Source organism: Girardinichthys multiradiatus, chromosome 13 (genome assembly GCF_021462225.1).
Source record: "Girardinichthys multiradiatus isolate DD_20200921_A chromosome 13, DD_fGirMul_XY1, whole genome shotgun sequence".
Lineage (NCBI taxonomy): Eukaryota > Metazoa > Chordata > Actinopteri > Cyprinodontiformes > Goodeidae > Girardinichthys > Girardinichthys multiradiatus.
Genome location: NC_061806.1, coordinates 29,479,085 through 29,505,922, shown reverse-complemented (window position 1 = coordinate 29,505,922; position 26,838 = coordinate 29,479,085). Strand labels below are relative to the sequence as shown.

Below are 26,838 nucleotides of genomic sequence, written 5' to 3'. Positions count from 1 at the left end.
ACTGACAGCTATTAGTCTGGAAAGGCTTATAAATGTATTTCTAAGGACTCTAGTGTTCCAAACCAAGGGTCATTATTCAAAAATAGAGAAACAGTGGACAGGTAACCTTCCCAGGAGTGCACACCCTACAAAAATCACTGCAAGAGTACAGCTACAACTCATCTAGAATATCACAAAAAAACAGAAGAGCATCTAAAGCATCTAAATTAAATCAAAACTAAAAAGAATGATCCCCATGTCTTGGAAAATATTCTGTGGATAAGACTAAAGCCAAGGTGTATGCCCCGACATATCTGGTTTGGTACAATAAGATCAAGCACGGTTGGGTCACAAGAAGCACAGCAGTTCACCTCTGAATGAAGGGTTTGGAATGGCCTGGTCAAAGTCCAAACTTAAATCCAATTGAGATGCCTGAAAACCCTTTAATGAGACTGAATTAAAACAACTCTGCAAGTAATCTGCAGCAATGTGAAAGTGTTTTTGTTTGTTTCAAATGCTTGATGGACGCTGTTGCTGTTAAGGTTGGCACAACTAGTTCTTAATTTTAAGGGGGTAATTAATTTTTTTCCTAGGGCCAAGTTGGTTTTTATAGCTTTCTTCCTTTGAAAATAAAAACATCATTTGAAAATTGTGAATTTACAGTTTCTTTAATCTAAAATATTATTTGAAGCAGAAAATTTGTAACAGGGGAAAAACACTTTCGCAGCACTGTAACAGCAGGTTGGACTGGGCAGGATTTAATCCTGCAGACCAATGTCTTTTAATTATCCAGCAGCAAATGTCTGGGGTCAGACTGCTATCAACATCTGCAGCTAATCCACTATGAGCTGATCAATGCATCGAGGAGGAGGGTGGGTTGAAGGTTAAGAGGGAGAAGAAATGGAGCCCTGTAAGGGTGGATGTCTGAAAAAAGGTCACATGCATAAAGACCTTAAGACCATTAAGAGGAGGAGATGACAGCGGGGAGGAAATGTTTGTTCTGGTGCTTCACTGACAGCAGTTTCTTTATTTTTTAATAAGTTGGAATACCTCTGTTTTCCTGCATGAATCCACACAGACCAGGCTTTAAAGCTGAGATTTTAAACAAGAGCAGCCAAGGATAAGATTAAAGAATATGGTGAGGGTCTTATCCATCAGGGAGGTGTTCCCTGTCACCTCCCTGGCATATAAAAAGAGCACGTTGAGGTTATCCAGGAATCTGATGAGGATGTCTTCCAGGCGTCTACTGGGAGACGAATTTCCAGAGTGTCTTACCAGGTGCAGGCCTGAGGGGCGCAGCCAGGATCCTCTAAGAAGATTGTATCTCAGATTCTTGTAATTGTCCATGTCATTCTGAGGAGCTGGAACAGGAATCGGGAAGGAGGAGGTCAGAAGATCTCTGCTCCAACTGTTAGCTCCATATTCCAGTCTCAGATAAACCTTAAGAAAACAATTAATGATTGAAAGATATTTCTCAAACATTTAACCCGCATGTAAAACAATATCGACCCCAAAGTACCTGAACACATTTTTCTGGGTTGAGACAGAAATTTTCCCTTTACTGAAAACATTTTTACTTCACTTTCTGTTTTTGCAGTGTTTTTTTTTTTCTTTTCAAGAACTAATGACAGATCCGGGAAAGCTGCCAGTTATGGCAAAACAATAGAACGTTTCAGTTGGTAACAAAGAGCAGCAGTTCATGTTAATGAGGTCACTGGTAACACCCAGTTAGGTTCATTAGAGGAAGGCTGTGAGAAAAGATGTAAAAAAAGAAACACAGTTAAATGAAACCTAGTATTATGATGCAGAAAACAGGCTAACCACCTATCAAACACACAACAGACATGTGGAAGAAGGGGTTTTGGTACTATCAGTAACACTACACATCACCCTGAACACCATTCCCATTGAAAAACATGATGGTGGCACTATCATGGTAAATTTGGTAACATCACGATGAATCATCATAATAACTTTGGAGGAGCTGTAGAGATCTACGGCTCAAGTGGGAAAATCTAGTGGCAGATCACCTGATAGTCTCCACAAATCTGACATCTGTGGAAGTTATTCTTGAATTGTTAAAAGAAAACCATAAGAAGTCTACCACCAGTCAGATTGGGAACACAGCAAACTTGTGGAAGAAGGTAGTCGGGTCTTATGAAACTAAAATTCATTATTTTGGCCTACGTGCAAAATGATATCTGTGGTGAAAAGCTGACTCTGGGTTAAATCCTGAGCACACCATTCCCACTGTGAAAAATGGTGGCGGTAGCATTCTGCTGTGGCGATAGGGTAGATTGTCAGAGTTGACATATGACATACAGCCAGAAATACAATAGAATGATTTACATCAAAAGCATATTCGTATTTTAGAAAGGCCTTATCAAAGTCCAGATGTATGTCCAACTGAGAATTTGTGAGAAGACCTGAAAATTGATGTTAACAGATTTTCTCCATCCAATCAGACTGAGCTTGGGCCATTTTGCATGGGCATTTTTGATTGGGCAAAAAATGTTTGTGTCTAGATGTGCAAAGCTGGTAAAATATATTAAATATTGTAATGTGAAAAGTTAAACTGCATGAATAATTTTACAAGGTGCTGGTATTGCTTTATGAAGCAACCTGAAGAGGGGGTGTTTCTGCTGCCATGCTGCTTAACATTTTCATATTCCTGATCAAAAGTGAGCGAGTGAGTTGGGAAATAAGAGAACTGTCTTAATCCCATCCACATGGAGTTTACTCCAACACGTCCTCCGGTTCTCCTCTATCTTTCTTTGCTCTCTCTCCATCTGAAATGAAAAACACACATTTGTTCAGTCTGTTTCTTCTTTCTGTGGCCCCTTTAAGCCTCCCCTCCTCCACACACACACCCCCCTTTGTCTTTTACTCCCCCCTTAGCAGTGGTCAGGATTTGCTCAGAAATGAGTCACCCAACCGCAAATCGCCCTATTTAAGAGGGAGGGGGAAGTAGTGAAGGAGAGGGAAGGGGGTGACTGATGGGGATGAATTGAGTGCAAGCAGAGGGAAAGGGATGGAGAGAGGGGAGGAGGATGGCTTTTTTCCACCCTGCTTGGCTTTCTCGATCAGTACCAACAGCCGAAATCTGGATCCAATCAGCTCCCTGCATTCAGCCAGGCAGAATAAGGCAAAAAATGCTTTTGATGGTGCGCACACACAGTCACATGTACAGTATCCAAATGGGACACACATGTAACAGCAGCCGTGTTGATCCATAATAGAGCACAGACAGGATGGAGAAGCAGGAGATCTAACTCTAGCTTCAAATTGTGACAAACGAGAGCTGCTCTTACACATATATGCGTGTCCTTATATATTAGCCAGAATTTACCTTGAATTAATTAAACCACCGGCATGTAGGTATGTATGTAAGCATCACAGTAATTGCCCGAGCCTCAGCATCAATAATGTTCATTAAACTCCTGAACCCACTCGAGTTGACAGCTCGCTGTGTGAGTGTGTTGCAGTAGCGCATGTTGCAGTAGTTTGGTGATGGATCATAGCAGATTTGCATTAAATGCTTCTTTATCTGGACATGGATGGCTGGAAAAAGACGATTTCTTATTAATCATATCTGGTGGTTGCAAGTTTCAGAGCTGCAGAAGATTAGACTTGATTTGGAACATCATTCATCTCACAACTTTCGAACTTGAAACTGAAGTTCCTTTGCACTCTTTTTATTGTTTGCATTTGAGTAACTAAAACAAATATTCAATATTTTTCCTAAATAGGACAACTTGGAAAAAAACTGTCAGTCTGAATGTGTGTCTGTTCCTTTTCCAATATAAACTTGCCACAAAAGTAAGAAAATTTGTGTTTGGTTGATTCTTCAGTTGTAACAGTGCTCATTGGCAATAATCTTGAACCACTGGAAAGCCTTTTTATTTCCTCTTAAATGGTGCCACATTTGTAAGGAAAATGCATTTGGGAGTTTAACCAAATTGCTTAGTCTGCTATTGACTCTTGTTTTGTGTTGTTCATGGGGTTGGTTAGTTTATGCATTTAACAAACAGAGACCTCTGTAGTGTGTGGTAGAACCATACGCAACCACAACTGCTGATCACCAGCTTGGTCACACACTGCTCTGAGATGGCATCCCCTTCTTCAACCAGCATTGGCTGCAAGTCATCCCATATGGTTATGTTGGTCACTCTGGCACAGATGGCAAGCCCAAGCTGATCCCACCATTTCTGGAAGTAGTTTCTGATAATTATAGCACTGTGGGAGCAAGCGTCGACATCTTGAAAGAGTTATGTCTCTAATAGTGGAGATACGTTGATGTAGATTCTCAGTTATCCAGGACATGCTAATCCTACATGAAAAAGACCAATGCAACAGGACTTCTTCCTCTGTTGTTTTACATATTTTAGTTTTTTTTATTACCTGAAGAATAAATGTGTCATTTTAAAGGCAGATTTTAAGAAAGTTGGCCGGGATTAGTTTTTTTTTTTATTTTTATAATTGAGTTATCGTCTCTACTGCAAAGTGTAAAGAATATGAGATTTGCATATTCGCCAACACTTTTCATGCTTGGGACCAATTAAGTCAGACTAACTCCGGTATAACCACTGTTTTTCATATACTGTAATACTCACACATTAAAACCCACTTATACAGCAAGGGGCAGCAGAGCATTTTTACAAAATGTTTCAGTGAAGGCCTTCTTATGTTACCTTACAAAATGATTGGCAAAAGCAAAGCTAGACAACTAACAACTAGCCTGGTGTGTGTCATGTTGAAATCAAAGACTGTGGTGACTTTGTTTGAGAATATATGTGTGTGGGGAGCGTGAAAGCCGATTCATCAAAGGCAAGATAGACAAAAAAAACATGACATACTGATGCAAAAAGGACATCAAACCACAAAATATAAAACAGTATATAAATAACTGTACATCCACTGCAAGGTCTGAAGTTGTTGAAAAGATTTGTTTTAGTGAGAGTTGGAGAAAAATATTACATTTTAATATTTTTATCAGCAGTGACCTCATGTTATTCTGTTGCTAATGCAGCTTTTTATTTATTTATTTTTGTACTATTTCTCTCTTAAATTAGGCAGATCAAAAACAAAACCAGCTCAGGAGTTTTTAAAATGGCACAAATAACATTTTCATTTGTTGATCTGGTCGGCGAGCCCTCCTCCCACCGATGGGGTTGGCAAGCCTACCTCCAGCTTCTGACAACAGTGGTTCTCTGGAAGAACCGCTGTTGTCAAAGAACTGGTGCTAAGCAAGAACTGAAGCACACTTTTATCACAGCTGCCTGGTGGAGACTCTCTCATTAAAATCGGAACTTAATTTAGACATTTACTAAACTTTCATTTACTAAATTTTCAGTGGGATGTCTGATCTGACAGTGCTTTCTTTTGGGCTGCTATGCAAATGGGTTGTATTTAAAAGACTGCAGTGAGAGCTGTTAATTAAATTTGGAAGCCAACATTAAGTGAACTAAAAAACTTTTGCCAGATTTTAATCAAGAGGTTTTTAAAAATATATACATATTTTTTTTTTTAGATTTCTTACTTCGTTGGTTCAAACACAAATTCTGGTTCTGTTAAGCAAAATGACATCTGATTTTATGTGATTAGGAATTGAGCTTAAAATGTTAAGCGTATGTCAACTGCTTAAGAAAATATTATTTATTGCCATGGTTACATGCAAAATACTGGAAGTGAACTTTGGAGTTTGAATTAGAAAGTGTGAAATACTCATGTAGCCATATGACAGCATAAATTTATCTTCCAGCTCCAAAGTGCTTTGGTGCAAAGTCTTGAGGTGCCAACAGAAACACATAACGTGGAAAAAGCAAAAATTTGGGCCCTGAGGTTTCAGGAACCAGGATCTGCTGCCAGGATTATTGTTTCTCAATCAGAATCTCGTTCTCCAGTCTAAGAAACACTCCATAATTTACCCCAGATAACTTCTTTACTTTTTAACTGCTGCAAAAATGAAACATATTTGCCAAAACCCAACAAATTTGCTGAAAAGACTCCTTTTCCAAGAGCCGTGTGGTTCGGTTTATTAGAAGAGATTTCCAACCGAGTCTTCATCCAAAACGTCTAGGCTTTAGTTTATTTATTCCCTTCAAGTGAACCTGATAGAGAGCAGTTTGCCCTCTCTGGAAGGGAGGATGTTAACAAATTAAACCCATGGGACTCTGCTGCCTGGACAGATGCTTGGCTACTGCTTCATGTTTCCTCGGAGAGAGATGAAATTATGGCAAAGAACATCGACTGTAAAGAAACAGAAATCCCATTTTTCACAGTAATCCTCTAACCTAACAGTTTGTCAGCTTCAGGAACTAGTCCAGAAAAGCAGCCAGTATTGTGCTCCATGGCATGTTTTACAAGCTGTGGTTTATTATAATCCTATAAAAATGCAGACCAAAGTTTAAATCACTTCAGTGAAGGAAACACATCAGAGCTGTGATCACACCTTCAGGTAGATAGTCTGTAATCACAGGCCACCCAGTCAGCCTGATGGGTGCTCATTTTTACATTTCGCACGTAGCAATTTGAGTTTGATCAAATCAGGCTCAGAAAACACTTTAACCACCGGACTCATATGCTCACCTATAATAAGAAGGAAAGACTAAATAGAGAGACGTTAACGGCAAGCCTGATGGTGTTAAAAGACATTCAGAGACTTGGAGGCTCTCATCCTTTTCAGGTCAAAGCACTCATCTTACAGGAGATGCACATTTTCACGGCATACCTAATTATCCGCTGCTTAAGGATTTTCCATAATCACACATGCGATAGAACGGGAGAAATAACAGCATGTATAGATGTGCTGTCTGAGGAAACATTTCCATCTCAGGCTGGGAAATCTGCATCACCTCACAAACATTTTACTGATTTTACATCGGAAGGTCTTCGGGCTGTTTTGTTTCGGAAAAATCCGTCCGTCCGTCCGTCCGTCCATCCATCCATCCATCCATCGAGAAACTAACTCGCAAAGCTGTTTTACAGTTGCGAATGGCTTCAGTGCATACTAAAGGTCATGGCTTAAAGTGATGAAAGAAAGTTAGATACCAACCAGCATCATAAAGAAGCCCAAGAGAATTCAGAGTCAGGTTTTACTTTGGATAGCCAAGGACTAGATTGCCCTTTAAAGCAACCCCAGCACCCCTTTGTTTCCACAGTGTCCATCAAAATGCTTTTGTGGACAAGGTGGTAAGCCTTCACCAGATGCACCAAACACCACTGGGCTGGATCAACCACACTCTCATCACGTCTCAGGAATGCCACATGGGTGAAGAACTACTCCACAAACTAGGCATTACCCAAGGTGAGATTTGACCACAGGTTCAACCTTATTTTCCAGCCAAACATTCCCTAGTACTCTGAGGACACTCAATAGTTGGAACACTCTCTGGCTCCTTGTTTTTTATGTTGGTGCTGTCACATTTTAACAGGGGAATCAATTTAGAAAACATGAACTGAAGATGTCTGTGCTGTTAGTTTGGTCATACTTTCCTCTAGACTGTTGAGAAAGAATATGTTAGAAGTGCCATAATAAAGACGATAGATGGCAAACAGTCTTGCTCTTCTGCTCAGACAGGATAGATAACCAGATTCTGTCCTCAAGCAGAAATATTGGTGACTCTAATCTGTGTAAAAAAGCTAATGTTTGTCCTAAAAATCTTTTATTTTTCAGCAGCCATTCACCCATGAGTGAAATGTTGTTTATTTACATATTTAATGCTCAGGATGCAAACTAGTCTGGTTTGTAGTATCAGTTTCAGTTGTTTAATCTAGGCTTGCAGTGTTCATTATCAAACAATCAGACAAGTATTAGTCGATGCTCATAGGCTGGAAATCAATGCTCAATCCTGTTGGCTCCGTTTTGTTTCCTAGGTGTGCGATTTTATGACTGTATTTTACAACCATACTGTTAATCTGAGCTCAGTAAACCTGCTGGCTGGAGTTTATTCCCTCATAAACTTTACATTCCTGTGCTGCAATGTCTGAGGCACATTTATTTCCATGTTAGAGTAAAATGCAAACCAGTGTGAAGATATGTAGTCAAAGGGTTTTTAACAGAGCAGAGTTCCATTTTGTGCGACTTGGCAGCAACCCTTAGCAGAAAAGAAACATATGTTTGGGAGGAGCAGCTTTTTTTGTCTACGCACACTTCAGGCAAATGGGGTTTATTGAGGCAAGTGGAGCCAGGAGTTGTGTGGAAAGGTTGTCTGCTTTTGTGTTTAAATGAGTGAGTTATTGAGTGTTTGTATGAGTGCAGCAGCTGGGTGCTAACTAAGCACAGAGCTTGAAGAGGAAAGTGGAGAGGTACTTGCATAACCTTCTGAAGTTCAGAACCCCTGCAGGAGGCGGTAAAATGGAAAAACGTAATTAGACGTAATGTGCATGGGTGTGCACGCTCATGCTTTCGCTCTGCTCTATGTCTGTTTTATAATGCAGAAAATAAATTTTTGCAACCCATGTCCGGTTCTTTATTTACACCCCTGTCTTCGCACTCGTTTGTTGTCCCGTCTGTTTGTGCCTTTTAGTTCTTATCCCATCTGCTCGCTCTGTGTCAGAAAGCATCCATTTAAAATCCAAAGTCTCCAAGGAGAGAGCACAGCTCAATGGGCCAAGAAAAATGCCAAATACAAGATGCTTAAAAAGTCATTTTGACTTTTCCCCCCTTCGTCTTCCTCCTCCTATCACTGTTTCCATTTGTGGTTTGGAGTTTAATTTCTTTCTTACCGTCTTTCTGACGTCTTTCCTGACCACCCTCTGATTGCTTCCTCACTGATGAAAAGTGAGGAGCAAGTAGCTGAAAAGCGGTGGCCAGAATCCCTGATGAAGAGAAGGAACTCCGTATGATTCAGATGGGAAATGTCCTCTCTCACTGTGGCATCGTGGGGTTGCATGGGGAAATAATTGAGATTGCCATGGAAACGCCAGTGCTTAGATGTTTTTTTGTGTGTGTGTGTTTGAAAGTAAATGCATATGTTGTCTTTCTGTTGTGGCGTAAACGAGATGTGTTTAAAGATCAGTGATCAACAGAGGGTAATCTAATAGACTCTCTGTGTGTGTGTGTGTGTGTGTGTGTGTGTGTGTGTGTGTGTGTGTGTGTGTGTGTGTGTGTGTGTGTGTGTGTGTGTGTGTGTGTGTGTGTGAGTGTGTGTGTTTGTGAGAGAGAGCGAGAGTAAGGTTGTCTGTGTCACCAGGGGTAATTAAGCAGACTGTGTGATGTACAATTACTCTGTGTAGGTCAGAAGTGTGATACAGAAATACTCTGAGGATTCTGATGTCTTCAGGCTAATAGGTGCTTTTAAGAGCTCACTGCTCAAAAATGTGTGTAATGCTGTCTGTGCAGGTGTGTTGGAAATTAAAAAACAAAACTGAAGGTTCTCATTGTACTTGGAAGTCAGCTTTTTCAAGTTCCTGGTTGGAAATACAAGAACTCCGAATGAGAATGGAGCTGACCGAGCAGCCTCGAGATTAGAATCCAATCTGACTGCACACATATAAAATGTGATGAAGGTTGCTAAAAATAAAATTCATTTTTTTGATGTAAACTGTGTATTATAATTTCTTGCTTGTCCAAGTTTAACAGACTAGTTTAGCAAATATTGCTGTGAAATATCTATATTTGTTAACATGTTCCTTATGTGTATTAACAAATAAAAGTAAGAGAAGTACAATATTGGCTTGCATCGATTATAGCCACCACAGCAATTAGGAAATCCTACTGTTTTCCAACTGCCAAATTTGCTTCCAACTCAAGTGTGACATAATTCCCAGCTCTAAGCTCCAACTTTTGAGACAAATTGAACACAGCATTAGCATCTTATAACACTGTTGGCTGAGCCCAGAAAAAAATGTTTGTCCTTGAGATGATCAACATATATTCCTAGTTTTGGAAATATTTCAATATTTTCTGTATGTAACACTTACACTCTAGAGTGATTTGACGTCTGCAGGGGATCCGTTTTTCATTTTACAGTTATGCTTTTACTGCATGTGGGGTTCGAGTTCCTCTTTTTATCCAAAGTGTGGATAATAGAAGGATGCAATTTTTTTTCTAAACCCACTTGTTATATGTAATGATGTTAAATTGCACAGGAACAGATTGTAGCCATGCTTACCTAAGAAACTTGCTCCTTCGTCAGTACTTAAAGGGCTTTTATTTCATAGTTTCCACTGAGTCAGGTCAACATTTCTGTCACCTAAACACCTTTAATGAGGGTTATGTACTTGTGGCCGTCTGATTTGGATAAAACTCAGCATGCCATTGGAAAAATGGCTCAGTGGGTCTGCTTTGTCATCCATGACATTGTACCAAACATTTTTAAATTATCTTTAAGGACAAAGTTATCTTTCTGTCTCTTTCTCCCACTGTGTGAAAGTGAGAACTTTGTTTTTTCCGGTTTTTAAGAAATAACTTTATTGTAAAATCAAACTTTTAGGAACATATTTCAAAAATGCACCAAATCAAAGTTGATAGATATAAACCTGACCTTTATGTACATGTCACACCTCTCACTACAATTTGCACTTCAGATTGTTTTCATCAGCCTCTGATTTTCAGATTTTTCTGAAAACAAGAATAAATCACTGAATGCAGTCATGGGAAAAATTGCACCACATGATTTATTAGCTGGAGAAAAAAAATGTAAAACAATAACTCTGTGATTATTTTCTGAATGTCTTCTTCAGCTTCTCACATCAGTCTGGAGTGTGAGATTTCAAAACATTAAATTCTGCATAGCACTCTTACAGTCCCATCGCACCACTTCAGTCAGGTGGACATCTGGACTTTGACTAGGCCGTTGCAACACCTTGATTATTTCTTTTCCAGCCATTCTGTTGTACATTTTGCCGTTGTGAACCCGTTTAAATCAAGCTTCAGCAATTGGACAGATGGCCTCACATGACTCCATAATACTTTGCTATTAATGGTTGACTCAATGACCAAAAGCTGGCCTTGTCCTTGGGTTGCACAGCAAGCTTAAATCATCATATGTCCACCACCGTGCTTTACAGTTGGTATGAGAGGTTTTTTGCTGATTTGCTGTGATTGATTTCTCCCAACATGCTGCTTTGTTCTGATATCTACTTGGGTCTGATCTGTCTAAAAGACATTGCTCCAGAAGACTTGTGGCTCTTTCGAGTTTAACTTTGTAAGCCTTGTTGTACACTGATGGCTTCTCTTTAAACCGTTCCAACAAGTTGAACTTGTTTAGTCTTTTTCAATTTTGTCATGAACTGTAATGATTAACATGCTAAGTGAGGCCAGAAGAGTCTGAGAGTGAGCTCTTGGGGTTTTTGCAACTTCTCTGAATATTGCATAGTGAGACGTTGGGTTGATTTGGCTCTGATGTTCAATCCCTGGAGGATTGTTAACTGTCTTAGATGTTCTCCGTTTATGAATATTTTTTTCCGTTTGTTTAAATGGCCTTATGACCATTTTCAGGTTGATAGGTTGCAACAAAGATGCAGTTGGCTTTCTATGTTCATTGTTGTTGTCCAGAGGGGGGGGCTAAATGATGTCTTTAAACTGTAGAAATATATTACAAAGTCTTCTGTCTCAGATCTTTTTCTAAGTGGGACAAACAGAGTAAAAAAGTCAGCTATATTTTTTTAAAGTCAGCTATTCTGTTAAAATTGTTTCTCTTTGAAATGTGCTGCTCCTTTCATATTTTCATACATTGCTTTGGTGTTTGGTGCTTAGTAATTTCAAAATTACTAGATGTCCTTGACCAAAGCTACATTTTAATGGAAATCAATCTTCTCTCTTCTTGTATGAACTGAAACCCTCAGGTGGAGAAGAAGACCCTCAGATTATTCAGATTTTAGCTTTATTCAGTTTTTCAAACCCCTCTCTGCTTCTGTTTGTCCTTCACTCGCGGCCCCAATTCTTTCTACCTTGCTTTCCCACATCTCAAATCATCTCATTTAGATTATCCCTACCACAGTGAGTTAGAAATGGGTAGTTTTCATGGGTCTCTCGTTCTCCTCCTCCTTTAATCTTCTCCATGTTTATGACACTAATACAGAGACTGATCTAAGCCCTCCTGCCTCTCTCTGTGACATTTATCACTGTGCTTCTTAATGCAGGCAGCCTGCCTCTGTTGACGAGAAATAAGGATGACAAGCGTGGCCTATTTTCTTGCTTATGATAGGCTCCTCTCCATTTGACTTTTTTAGGGGGGAGTATTTGCAAGAAGAGTGTTTACTAAAGTGTCTCGCTGCATGGTTGACAAGGACTTGACATTAAACTTTGATCGTAAATCTGGCATTTTACTGTTGGCACTAAACTAGGATCCATTTGTGTCTTAGATTGTAAGAAATGATGTCAGATAACACCCTCATAAACCCTGCATCCATTAAAAACATTACCAAATGTAACATCCACTTTTGCACTCCTTGTAAAGCATTTACATGCTCCAGCTGTGTGGCTTTGATGGATGATAACAAGAGATGAAATCCAACATTAAAGCATTCATTATTAGAAAGTGTCAATCAATAATTTATTTCTTTAAATTAAGGAAAAGGAGCTGGGAGATCCCCACAGTGCCAAAACATTGTAAGCTTTACTTTAATATGTTACATGTAATGATAAATGTACTGAATTTATACAGCATTTTTCTAGTCACAATGACCGCTCAAAGCACTTTTACACTACAAGCCTAATTCACCACATTCACATCCTCTTGCACTGATTCGTAGATCGGTAGGCAACTTGTGGTTAAGATCATTGCCCAAGTGCATATCGACATGTGGCAGAGAAAACTAGAATTAAACCCACAACTTTCTGATTACAGGACAACTATTCTCTGAGTGGCTGTGGCTCGGTGAGGCAATTCATTTCAACAATAGCTGGCTGTGGAGAAGAATCAGAGGGCAACAAATTAGTGATAGTTTATAGTCGCCTCCTGCAGTAGAAAGCAGTTAGAAGGATCTCAGTTTGGAAAAGCCTTTCTCCGAGGTTACCACAAGTTCAATGTCTCTTCTTTAAAGTACCTGCGATGCGCTTTTCCCACAAATGCAGAAATGAAAAGAAAACATCTTAATACTGAAGAAATTGGCCACTAATTGATTTTATATTAGGATTAAAGACGTGATAAAAGACAATTGTAATAGGAATTCTTCATTATTAAAAACTGTTGGAATGTATTTAATAATTTTCCAGGTGCTCACTTTGAAAAACAAATACTCTAGAACAGATGTATTGTAAAATCATCATCAAGCATTTACCGATATTAAAAAAATATATATTTTCTTCTATTTCATTTTATAGGGGAACTGATTATTCCGAGGTGCAGAAGACAGAGTGGCTTTATTCATTACTTCAGTTTAAATATCAGCAGTCATTAGGTTTTATATGGAAATTCACACTGCTCCAGTGTATCACCTGATCTATTGAAAAATGAGCATGCCAGCTCTAATGGCCTTTTTTAGGTGCATTGTCTGTATAGCCCATACAGAATAAGACTTTTAAGCACTTGATTAACAGAAGGATGACAGCCACCAAAGGCCCCCTCACAAAAGGCAATTATTCAGTTGTCTCTCTGTCTCTCAGGCATTGATAAATGCCACTAATGTCTAAAGTATAAATGGCACAATAAATCTAAATAACAATTTGGCCCACATGTTGTGTTTCTATGCCAATCTGTAAGTTTGAAAAGAGGGAAAACTAGGACAGGGAAAGTTGGATTCATCATCGTTAATGCCTTCTGTCACTTCAATTGGATATTAACCCAATACTGTCCCCTAATTTAGCCATCATATCCTTTCCTTTGAGCCCCGCCTTACTCACACAGCCTGCTTGTGTCAGCCCCCCATACGGGCCAAGAGAAAGAGTGCTTTAAAACAAACAGCCCTCTCCTTTCAACTTTACACTCTATTCCCTTAACCAAAAACCTACTCCAGACTTCCTTTGTTATCCCTTTGCTGAGTTCCCCTTTTCTTTCATCTGCTTTTTACCTCTGCACTGTCAGAATGAACAATTTGCATGAATCACAGGCTCTCAATCCTAGCCCAGTTGTAGTGACATCCCCCTGCTGGTTTTGTTAGCATAACCATACCTTGCAGTTCCATAGAGACCATTATCCAATGTACAATGTGATATCTCTGATAGAAAACAATGTCGTTCACATAATGTTGCTGCCCTTGCACATAAACTCTCACAGTCCGCATTCCAGTGAACCTTAGCTTGCTTGATTGGCGTGCACGACTGTTTTCCAGGAGAGCTGGCAGAACCATGGTGTCATTTGCATAAAACAGAACGGGATTCAGGCTTGCTTCTGTTCTGCTCTCCTATAATTGTACAGCTTTTTAACAGGAAGTCTGCATGTAATTTAAATACAAAAAAGGCTGTGTGTAATTATATACTTAAAGTTGATGTGAAAAGTTTACACACCCCTGAAAAATGCCAGGTGGGACATGAAAAACAAGACCCTAGTAAATCCTTTTACATCTTTTTTCACCTTTATATATCCTGTACAAATCAACTGAAAAACAAACATGTTTATGCACTCTCTTAACTTAGACTTTCAGCATATTTTGATTTATTCTAGTTTTTACTCGTCATGAGTTCACATCTCCTATCAATTATCTGACAAACCAGAAAGAAAGTTTAGCTTTATTGGCTAAAGCTATAGTTTGCAAAAGGTTTTGAGGAATCTAAAGGATCTCATGGTACATAAATATCTCATGGTCCAGTGAAGACTGTCATCCATGACTGTAAGGGAGAAGCGAGTATCGAAAATGGATGGATGAATGGATTGCAAAAGGAATGTTTTATAAAACATCAAACTTTGGGGTTGTTCATCTTGAAATTGAACTAGACTTTTTGTCAAGGTGGATGAAGTCATAAAAGTTCCAAATACCAGTCAGTTCTAACCCAAACCGTTAAGGTGTCTGCTAGAAAACAAGAGATAGAGGGATTTTATCTGAGTACAAGCAAAAAAAAAAAAAACTCCCGAACTAAATCACACAGGAAATCTGCAGGGTCACCCAAAGAGGGCTGATGAGATGTCCCACAGTATCAGAGATTTGGGGAATTTTGCTTGGCAGAGTGAGTTAATATTGTCATGTCAAGATTGTGGGTTGCTGACAGAGTCCTTCCAAAGACTTATGGCTGAAAGTGAATGGGAAGGTGCCTCCGCACAGTATTAATTTAAAGGTGTACATGCTCATACAACCAGGGTAATGCAGCTTTTTGATTCTTTATAAATATATTTCTCCCTTTGTTTTGCAGATACAGAGTACATGATAAATGTCACGTTAAGCGTATAGAAAAGGTGGAATGATCTAAACTGGTCTAAAGTTTTACATTACTAAAATAAACCTGGTATTTTGACAGGGCCGTGTACATTTTTTAGAGCCACTGTATAATGTTCCCATGCTAGGTTTGAGATTGTCCAAATCTTACACTATCTAAGCCAGATGTTTATTTTTCTCTTATTCCTACTGAGAATCTTAAAAACTCCCTGGCTTGAGTCTTTCTGCAGCTTGAACCTTGTACCTTTGTGTGGTGCTCATCAGTGAGGTCTGGACCGGGTGCCAGGTTAACAGCAGGTGACCATTCTGCCCAGTCGTTTCACTAGCTAACCAGTAACACTCAGGTGGAGGCAGGCAGTGAAGTCAAAGGACTGAACAATGGGAGGAGAGATAAAGGGCACGGGGACTGGTTACAAATGGGAGAAAGGGAACTAGGCCGGGTGAAAATGGAAAGCTTGGGAATGGTGTACACTTTCCAGGCACAGTTATGCTCATTTCATTCTCCTCAATTAACACCCTCACCTCTCTGTCCTGGATCTGCTTCTGTGTCTGTCTGTGTCGCTCTGCTGGACCAAAACCTTTAATCCGTTTCAAAGACAAAAATGAGGTTCAAAGCAAGCCTATATTTGCTGATGTTGTAAGCCCAACTTCATTTTTGTTTTAATATTTGACTGAAACATGAGTGGAGAGGCAAACTTGGCTCACACCAACACAAAGTTAAAAAGACTTTACCCCCTACCAGATGCCGGAAAAGGGGGAGAGGGCCACAAAAAGGGAACCGACAGCTGGACAGACATAAATGTAGAGCAAAATGTCGCACAAAAAAGCAGCAAAAAACGAGTGAATGAGTCCCATTCAGCCTGATCCCAGCAATGACTGCACCCTTACCAAGGGATTACACTGAGAAGAACATTACTACACACTTGTAAGAGGATTGTAACACACGCGCTATCACCACTTACAATACAAGAAGAACTACAGCCATCAATTCCTTCCTTTTTCTCTTCCTCCACTCACTCCCTCATTTCCACCCCTCCATCCCCTCTGCAGAAGCCTTGGAGGATCCGTCAAGTGCCGGCACAGTGGCGGGCGCAGTCATCGGCTCCCTTCTGGCCCTCCTATTGGTTGTGACTCTCATTGTTGTCCTCCTGACCCGCAGCCGCCGCCAACAGAGGCGGGGCTTCCCAAGCGGCGGGGACTCCGTCACAGCAGGTAACGGAGGAAGCAACGGTTCAGACTACGGCAACAAAGCCCGCCTGCTGTTCGCCGGCTCTGGAAACGGCAGCAAGAACGGAAGCGGTGCAAACAACGGGCCTGTCTACACCTATCGGGAGGGCTGCGACGCTACGGGGACTCTGACAGAAAAACCCAACAGCTACCACCATCATCTTCATCACTCAGCTGGAAACCGGCCAACTGCACACGACATCCTGCTTTGCGGTGAGATGGATGAAGCTGAAAGGAGCAAGTTTAACCTGGATGACAGCATCGAGGAAGAAGATCAGCAGTACAATCGATTCGGAGGTGGCGGGAATGTGCTACCTCCAGCATATCATGCCCACAGAGGTCATGACGGCGAAGCAGAAATGGACGTGTACCTCGACGATGACATGGAGTCTCAGAGGGACGGCTCTGTCATCTCCCGGACTGCCATTTATGTCTGAGGATGGGGAGAAGAAAGAAAAGGAGGGGGATGGAAATAGGAGGATGAGATGGAGGAGATAGAGAGGGAGTTAAAGGCAACCTCCACTTCAAAATTAAAATTAAAAACACCTACCTGCTTAAAAACCAACCTGACTGCAGAGTTGCCATCAGTAATTTCCTCTATGCTTCTCAGTAACTGTATATTAATATCTAAAGAGGACCAAGAGAACCATAAAAACAGAAAGAAGTTGTTGTGATGCTCGTGAAGCAAACGTTGTGCACTGTGGCTCAGTTTGTGACCGTGTTAAACTGTACCAAGCAGAGACTTAATTCAGTGTTAGTCAAATATATGAAAAAGGATAAAAAATCCTGCTGAGAGCTAGCAGAAAGCATAGCAACTCTTGACGCAACGCTGCTTATTGCTACATTCTTCTCGCTTCAGCTTTGCTGTGTGATTATGTGCAAAGTGACTAAGGTGTTTGTACTGTAAACATAACCAGATAACGCAACTAGAAACGCAATCAACGTCACAAAATCACCCAGATTGATATGAAGTGTTCATCCACTTGTTAAACAGCATCTGTGAATGTTGCTGATGTGCTCTCGTAACAAAACCTGAACCTGAATTTAGAAACTCTGAAAGACTAAACTTGTCGTCGTGGCAACAGTGAAAGACTCTCTCTTAATCGCAAAACGATGACTCCACTGTGGGTTTGCTCCCTACGACACCACCTGGTTTCCCAATGGGAGCCGCTGAAGTAAGGGGCCCCCATGCTGGGTCACATGACAGACTTACCAGTGTGTGCTAATGTGTGGCTGGCTGTGGTGTTAATGATGTGCATCATCCGTATATTGGGCGGTGTGTCACTGTAGCACAGTTGTTGTTGTTGTTGTTGTTGTAAATGTTGTTGTTGTTGCTCTTGTGTAATGGTGTTGATCTTGCTAAGAAAAAGATGCACCGAGAGCCTTGGGGGGTTTCACAAAGTTTCATGTTGAGTCTGTAATGACTCATTAAATGAATAAAAAAGTTGCTTTTCTTTGTTTCCAACTCTACTTCCTTGTTTTTTCTTACCTTGCTTTACGTTTGTCTCCCTTTTTTTTCCTTACACATGAATGCTTAGATGTTTTATGTTTCAAGTAACCTAGAAAGACAAACAGTATTTCTTTTATCATGGTTCCATGTATGAAGTAAAATGTTCACCAGCATTGTTGGAGGTTATTCTAAGTCATTCATCAATTTTCCAGGTCCTTTTGTATGTTTTAGTGTCTATTCCAGATTATTAAATACTCTGGTTTCATTGTACATTTATAAAAAGATAAATTACATTAAATAAAACCTAAAAATGTCATATGTCACATTCAAACATGTGACATATGACCATGAAGATGCAGCAATGATCCACCACTCCTGACAGATGGCAGCCCTGTCAGCTAAAAAAAGAAAACATTGGCCATAATTTAAAGAGATTCACCAGAATTTGATGATAACAGGTTGGAAAAACATTCCCTGGTCTAAAGAGTCTCAGTTTCAGCTGCAACATTCACATGGTTGGGTAAGAATTTGACATAACTGGCATAAAAGTGTGGATCCATTTTGTCTTGTGCAGACAGGTGGTGGTGTAGACAGGTGGTGGTGTTGGTGTAATGGTGTGGCCAGCATTTTCTTGGCTCACTTTGGGCCGTTTGGTTCCAACTGAGCGTTGTTTAAAACATCTCAGTCTGCCTGATTACAGCTGTTGATCATGTCGATCCCTTTATGACCAGAGTTGATGGCTACTTCAGACAGAATAATGAACTATGTAACCAAGCCCAGATCATCTCAAACAGTTTTCTGGAAAATGACAATGAGCTGACTGTACTCTAATGGTCTCCGTAGTCAGATCTCGGTCCAACAGAACATCTTTAGAATGGTGGAACTGGTAGTCACACCATGTGCAACCCCCAAATCTGCAGCCACTGAGTAATGCTGCCATGTTACTAAGGACCAAAATCAGTGAGGGATGTTTGTGACACCCTGTTGAAGGAAAATAGAGGGGCAACCTGGGACTAACCTAATAAAGTGGAAAGTGAGTGAATGTAATTTGTTCTTTGAGATGTACTGGAGAGGTGATATTTTAATACTGGTCACAAAAAATAATTCAGGTTAACCTGAAAAACTAAAGTGTTTTAGTTAGCTTGTAACTCCTAGTCTCAAGTATTATAGGATGCAGAAAAATAGATTCTACTGTTTAAACATAAGACTTTGTTATCAACTATTCTTTCAGGTTTAAGTGCTGTTTTAGATTAGATCTTTAATCTTCTACTGGGATTAAGAATTTCTCCTCTGTCAAAATGAGAATCAGAAGATTTTATTGTTATTTTTGTGACATATCTTCTAGTAGATAACAGAAATCTGAAATTTTGAAAGTTTTTGACACGGGCACAGCAGAGCTCCAAATGAGAATATACTGTACATGTTCGGGTCTTTGTGTTTTGGGCTTATTGGAAATGTTTCCAAGCCAGTTTATTATTTCTCTGGAGAATTTACAAGCACAGCAATTTATGTGAGAAATATAATGTAGTAAATCCAGTCTGATACAAACATGTTTTATTTCTGAAAATGTTTTAATTAACATTTAATGTGAACATTTTTCATCTCAAAGTGACTGCGAGGTGACATCGAAAGACCGGTTCAGGAAAACCTTCACAACACAGAGCAAAGGACACAGTCAGAGCTTTTCAGTCCAGAAACTGGCAGTAACAAATCTGGTCATTTTTAATAAAACAAAATCCATGAAGCATTTCACATACGTCACACAGAATAAACTACACTCAAAGGATAGTAGAGATCACTTTATTTCTCTATTGTCACCAACTTCTATCGATCAAACCTGCCATTAAAACTCTTAATTGTTTTTATTACATTTAACTAAAAATTATTCTTGGTAATTGGATAATTAAAGTGTTCATTTTATTTTCTGGTATGTCAGTACCTTTTTCTACAAGTTAAACTAGAGGGTTATCCAATAACTTAAGAAATTTAAATAGACTTTTTCCAACTTAGGCTGGTGTTTTTCTTGGCTGTTGTGTGATTCCATTTTCTCCCTTCAGTGTCTTCTGAAGCAGTATGCAGTAAACTTCTCAATGGTATGGATTTGGTCAACTATTTATATCCCCATTTCCATGCTACACCTTGTTTGGTATACAGTTCTCCATGATGGAGGAAATGATAATGAATAAGTCTTAACTGCCTGCCTTTTATTCTGTAGTAACACCTATCCTCATGAGAGGTTCCCAAACTGGGGGTCGGGACACTTCAGGGGGTCGCAAGACACAAAGTGAGATGCTTTCAAAATTACTGTGGTGTGACTCCTGAGTTGTACAGAGGGCTAAAAGGGACACAATTAAATATATCAATATATCATGAAATTAATAAAGGTGAATGTACCATGAAACAAATAATTGTGCCATGGAATAAATAAATGTACCATTAAATATTTAAATGTATAATTAAATAATTGTGTACCTTTTTAAATGATTAAATAAAATTATTAAATGTCAATAAAAATTTTATTTAAAAATACGTGCAACTATTTCATTCTATTTGTATTTATTAAATAAATACAAATAGAGTGAAATAATTATATGTATTTGTAGGGAGTGGCCAGTAGGGGTCACCAGTATCTGTCACTGTCATTTTGGGGTCACATGCACAAGTGTTTGTGGACCCCTGATTTAGACCTAAGTCACATAGAGTAAATGAAGGCTGACAGCTTGTTTCTCACAACAAAACCGTTCAAAACATTTTTTAGAAGAAGAAATGGATGAACAAAGGGTACATTTTACTACCAAACTTAAAATATTTTAGACCTAGTATGGAAAATCTTGATACATTTAGTACTTTTTAAGGCCCTAATTTGAGATTTTTAATGATTTTATAAGACCCTGCAGAAACCCTGTACATAAAACAGGATTTTAGTTTATCTGTTTGAACATAAAGAATTATATAAAAAGCTGCTGAAAGGAAATTTCTAATGAATGTTTTGGTCTCTCCCTTCCAATGGACTGTGAAAACATTTGTCATAATATAAATGTCATTACTGAACATAAACTATATCTACTGTTGTGTACTGTTTTGTCATTAAATCAAGAGTTGAAATGTTTGGATTTTCTATTGATTTTGTGTTTCTTCTGGTATAAAGGAAAGCTGGTTCAGCTCTTCTACGCAGAGCGATGAGCAGTTCCCTTGTTGTTGCTTGATGTCGGACATACTGTGCAATCTGTTGTTAAATGAGACAGTTGTATCTGCTTTCTTACATATTTTAGTGGAGACTCTGCCATGCCTACAGACTCGGCGTTTGTCTGCACAATTTGCCAATTATGTTTAAATAACCTGCAGACAGCTATAGTGTAACTTAACTGCTTAAACATATTGTGTTTATTGTTTCCCTGAAGAAAACTGGATGCAAGGTTATTTATTTAGTACTGGATGGGCTGCATGCATGCTCCAAGAATAGAATTTCATCAGAAAATATATGATACCTCCCTTAAAATTAAGAGAAAGTTACTTATGTTTTGTTTACAGTGATGTATCATATTTAAATGAAAATATTTTGTTAGAGCTGTGAGAGAAAATAAAACCCCTGGCTCTTGGGCATCCTCAATATATTAAGCATTTGGTTGTGTATATCTCAACATATTGTTTCTCCAGGGGTTTCTAAAGTGGCTGTAATTTTAAACTGGGATCACAAGTTTGGCGCCTAATTAGTCCCAGGGTCTTGTAGCGTGGATGCACCTTCAGCGAGAAAACTCTTTATCAGTCATAACTTTTTGTTTCAGCATAAACCATTTTCAATAAAAGAAAACCATTTCAAGACGATTCTCTGTGGAAAAACTGGTAATTAATTACACCGTTCTGTGTTATCAGTCTATAAATACCAAACTGCCTCAACTCTCCTCCTCAGCATATTAAGCACAGTGCAGAATGCTGCACCTGCTCTGATTAACTTTGTTTAGTTTCTTCAACAAACCTGCCACAGGGACCTATTTTTGGTTTTGCAGACTCTACACACAAAGACTGTACACTTCCATTGTCATAACAACCCGAGTTGGGGTCACAGATGTGCTCATCATTACACCTGGATGCCCATTATATAATACACTGCCCTTCTGTACTGTGCAATTCAATGCAGGATTTGTTTAATATAACCCTGTAATATGCGATCTGCTTGTGGATCATGCAGCTTATTCTAGAGGCCTTTACATTTTTTCCTAACATAGAGAAATACAGATTTATTTCAATAAAATACAATATGGCCAAGACATTTATTTATTTTAGTGATTCAGTTTGAAGAGTGTAACGCATGTAGATTAATTTATAGCAGTGATATGTTTATACTGTTTATTTTTTATGAGAGTTAAATTAGAATAATGAATAATAAATTAGAAATGACCACAAAAAGGATGATTTTTAATAAAAGGTTTCGTTGTAGCTCACGTGATTGCGAAGAAGATTGCTGAATAGAAAGTTGTCCAGCAGTAAGCCGTTAGCTCTCTACCCATGGAGGTTGAGCAACAAAATGTCATTACTGTAGAATCTTACAGTCCAGAAGGCTGAATCTAAACATTTATGGAAAGTCGAGTGGAAGGAAAAGATATAAAGGGATGTACAAGCAATTTAAGGAATAACTGCATCCTGCAGAGTTTAGGGGAAATTCATAAAGCATAGACTGCAGCTGTAGTTGGAGCTTCACTAGCCTCCAGACTGCATGATCTATGTATGCAGTACATGGGCCAAGTGTTGCACTGCTTCTATCACTCCTGAAACACAGACAATACATATTAGAAGTGTCTAACTAGGCTAAGGAGGTAAAGGCCTGGACTGTTGCCTAGTGGTCCAAAGTCCTCTTTTCAGATAAAATCAATTTTTTTCATTTAATTCATTTCAGAAATAAGTTGGGCAGTCATTTCTTCTGCTGATGATGGTCCAGCTGTATTTTGTCAAGTCCAAAGTCAGTACAGCTGAGTACAGGGACGTTTAGAGCTCTTCACGCCCCTTCTCATGCAAACTTTGAGGAGATGCTGATTTTATGTTCCAGCAGGACTTGGTACCTGCCCACACTGCCAAAAGTACCAACACTTGCTTTGTTCACTACAATATCACAACATTTAACTGTCCAGTAAGATGATCTAAGCTAAACACCTTAGAGACACGTGTTTAGTATTGTTAAGAGGAAGATTAGAGACATCAGAGCCAATGATGCAAACAAGCCAAAGGCCACTATTAAAGCAACCTGGGCTTCTTTAACACCTCAGAACCACAAGCTGATCTGCTCCATGCCATGCTGCATTGATGCAGTAATTTATGCAAAAAGAGCCAAGACAAAACATTAAGAGCATATACTGCACAGTACATGGACATGCCTTTCACTTGGCCTAGATTTCTGTATAAATATACAATCCTTTTTATTGATTTTCTTTTTTCAGAAACAAAATGTTGGCTTTTTGGTAACTGTAAGTCATAACAATCAAGTTCTGAATTCCCCTCAAGGCTTTCAGTGTCGGGCCAGATTCCAGCTTCATCTGCAGAATTGACTGCATTGCCCACGTACATGGTGGTGCAGAAGGAAATTCATGGTACGTGACCTACTGCTCTATCTGTTAAATATTCCAAACCTAAGCTATGGTCATGAGATGTGGACAATACAAAAAACAAGACCCTTGATAAAAGCATTTGGAAGGTGCAACCTTTGCAAGGTGAGAACAGGATGAGAGCCTTAGTTTATTCAGGAGAGCTCCTGGTAACAGCTGTCATATTAGGTGATTCAGGGAACTCACTATCACTGGGAAAATACCTTGATGAAGATCTCACAGGAGGGAATACACACCTCTTCTGTCCTGCGAACTCTTTAGGATCCTCTGAGACAAACTGGAAAGTGCTGCTGGCAAGAAGGATTTTTCCGGTTTTCCTGCTGAACCTATTACCCCCTCAACCTAACCTTGAATAAGTGTTAGAAATTAAAAGATGTAAAGAACTTTCTAAAGTATTGTTTAAGTTAAGTAAGACTTTAAAATCCTGAAGTTATGTCAGTTCAAAAACAAAGCAAATCTAATTTAGCGGTTTGAGCTTCATTTATAGGATAATATCAACTAAAAATCCAGTAACAGAATCTAAAATGTTTTTCAATATATTAGAATCTGTTTGATGTTCTTAGACCTACATAATTCCCTTGCATTAATATGTTTTACTTGCTGTTCCTGCGGCCAGCTAAAGAGGCGGTTGTTTTAATTATAGGTTTCCTTCTCTGATCTCTAGCTCGCCATCCTGCCTCGTGTCGTATGTGCCGTGGGAGGCTCCACTTATGAGCCTCACCCCTGTAGAGTCTTGTCCTTGCCTCTGCGAGTGTTGGCCCCCACTCGATGCAGAGCACTCAGTAACAGGTCAGTTGGCTTTGTCAGAAAGGAAAAGAGGCCAGAAGGGAGGGAGGGAGAGGAGGGTGGAGGACTACGGTGGTAGTTCAGCGCTCCGTCTTGGGAATACCAAACAGGCCGGAGAGAAAAGGAGACTTTCTTTTCTCAGATTAGAGACATTGAGTCTGAAAAAGAGCAGAGGCTGGAAAGAAACTGAAACCACTGCCCCTGCAGAGAGGATGAGAAGACAGCACTTTGCCTTTTCTGTGTAACCCACCTGAGACCAAGTACGTCTGAAAAACCAAGTCATGTGCCTCGGGTCCAGGTGTTAGAGATGGCCAGATTTGTAACTTGTGAAGCCCAATCTGTTGGTTGCAGCACAGACAAGACAGAGATGTGAAAGAAGTGAGACATTTTTCAAGATCGGATATACGGCTCTAACAATGAAAGCTGAAGGTGAAAAGGAAGAGGAGAATTTCTGAGAGGTATTCCACCCCTCCACTTGGCGATTGGCTGCTTCCACCCAACAACAACTGACATTCCTTTTCAACCCAACCAATTAGTGAGAAAAGGGCTGTCCTGTTTGGCTTCCCTCAGCTCAGACTATCTGCGACAGATCTTTTTAATTGTAATGAATGTTCAGCAGCACTCTGGAGACTCAACTGAAAGTGGGGGTTAGGGTGTATATATCCCCTTTTTTATAATTCCCTCTCTATTTGCTTCAGTTTTAGCGTCCAGCACAGGCTGCTCCTTGCATGTTTAATTCAGCAGAAGGCTTAAAAGTGCTGTGCATTATTTCTGCTTTGCTCTGAGGAGAAGAGAAGGCGGAGGAGATAGTGAAAGGGGGAGACAGGAAGAGATGGATGAGTTTGGAAGAAGAGGCCTGTTAGTTATCGAGTTCAACTTTTGTTGTTAATCCAGTTAAAGCTGAGTTGAGTATGGTCAGCTGAGACTCCAACAGGTGTGGATAAAGTTTTATCCTCCCAACATTGATGCAGACCTTTTAGGAAACTGGTTCCAGTTTGCTAATGCCATGCTCACTGCTCACTATATGCAATAAATGAGCTTGGCTACTTGACAAGCCCAGTCCGTCACATCTCCAGTTATACCTTTACATTTTTAAATTACTGGCATGTTTAGGTCAGCAGCTATGTGACTTTCCTGCACAGCTTATGTTGAAGATCAAAACACGTCTACCTACCCTGGATGGCATACTCTCTTTTGCTTCCCATACATTTTATTTTTACTGGCTTTTAACACATCTTTACTATGGAGACCAGTGGGGGGCAGGGTGTGTATTGCTTGAAAAAATTAAGATCTGTGTTGGGAAATGTTTATGTACAGTTTTCTAAACTAAAGAAACAATGTATTATTATCTGTGTTGATAATTGCACCTCTTTCCACTGACAGAGTAAGATTTTTCTTCCTGATATATTCAAAGTGAACCACAATTTCTAACATTTGTGTTCAAGGTGGCAGATATTTTTTGTGGTTTATTTGCTGCAGAGAAAATTGGACTGAACTTTGGCCTCATTAGCACAGCTTAAGTAAAGAAAATCTTGAGCATCATTAAAGTTTGCTTTGGGGTCATGATTTGAACATCTTATTTTCTACAACAAATTCCAAATGCTCAGTTTTTTAAGTACAGCGTTTCTGTAATTGAGTCATATTTTCTTGGTGCTGATGGACAGAGGTCATTTCTCCCAGTTTTTGTCCTGGAAGCGATGCCTGCTGCTAAAACTGACATATAACCAAAACAGCAGCAAGGAGTTTAGCCAACAGACACAAAGAGCATTTCTTCTTAGCTTTCTCCACTATTTCTGCCAGCTGATTAAGATGGAAAAAAATAATCATTTGCATTTTATTTAGTTTCAGCGGATTCTGCTTCCAAAACTAAAAAATAAACACTTTTAAAACCCCAGAAAACTGGCCCTGTAGCCCTTCAATCCATCATGCTCTAATGTCTTAATTTAACTGGTTCTTTCTAACTGAAACAATGAAATTTTAATTCACTCCTCATTCGTGAGGCCTTTCTTTAATGAACTGGATCTAAACATCCTTTTGTATCCCTTTCAGAGTGTCAGATAGTTAAGCCATTCACAGGATTCTGAATGTACATGGCACTCTATCAACTGATACAACCAGGGCAGCTGGGGAGGCCGACTTTCATCTTCGCTAATTGACCTTAACATTTGACTTAAGACAAAAGCAGTTAAAGAATTAATTTCTTCATTTTGCCGGTGCCAACGATTTTAAACTGTTCATTTGTTCAGCTTTTATTTCCTTCTCTCTACATGACCTCAGCTCTCCTTTCTGTGTTTGCAGACCTCCTCTGTGATCTAAGTGGATCCTAATTAATGCAGTGCCAAGAAACTTTCTGCATAATTTCAGCTCTGACACAGTATTGAATTTTGGATACAATTAAAGCTCTTCAGTATGTTTTGGTGCAGGTCTAATTTTAGATCTGTTTTTATTCAAACGAGAGATTTAGCATGGGTAACTTCAGGATGTGAAAACTGGGATTGGATTGACCCAGTTGGTAATTTACTCAATTTGAAGGCAAGAACTGCA

The 26,838-nt window shown here is 39.4% G+C and overlaps 1 protein-coding gene and 1 long non-coding RNA gene across 8 annotated transcripts in view; one reads left to right on the top strand and one right to left on the bottom strand.

The window, feature by feature from the left end:
• The window catches only part of pvrl2l (PVR cell adhesion molecule related 2 like), a 396,229-nt gene that overhangs the window by 215,652 nt on the left and 153,739 nt on the right, over positions 1 to 26,838 (top strand). For 3 of the 7 annotated variants that reach the window (XM_047383825.1, XM_047383826.1, XM_047383827.1), the window contains one exon: positions 16,285 to 21,020. The exons of the other annotated variants lie outside the window; for them this stretch is intronic. In XM_047383825.1, coding sequence (XP_047239781.1) covers positions 16,285 to 16,898 — 614 coding nt within the window. In that variant the 3' untranslated portion in view covers positions 16,899 to 21,020. Of the gene's footprint in view, positions 1 to 16,284; positions 21,021 to 26,838 lie in introns of those variants that run through there. 7 annotated transcript variants of the gene reach the window in all.
• LOC124879328 lies at positions 999 to 8,860 on the bottom strand. Its single transcript, XR_007041002.1, has 3 exons — positions 8,707 to 8,860; positions 2,602 to 2,768; positions 999 to 1,419 (listed from the first exon to the last, which is right to left on the bottom strand). It is a non-coding gene; the product is annotated as an uncharacterized LOC124879328 (long non-coding RNA).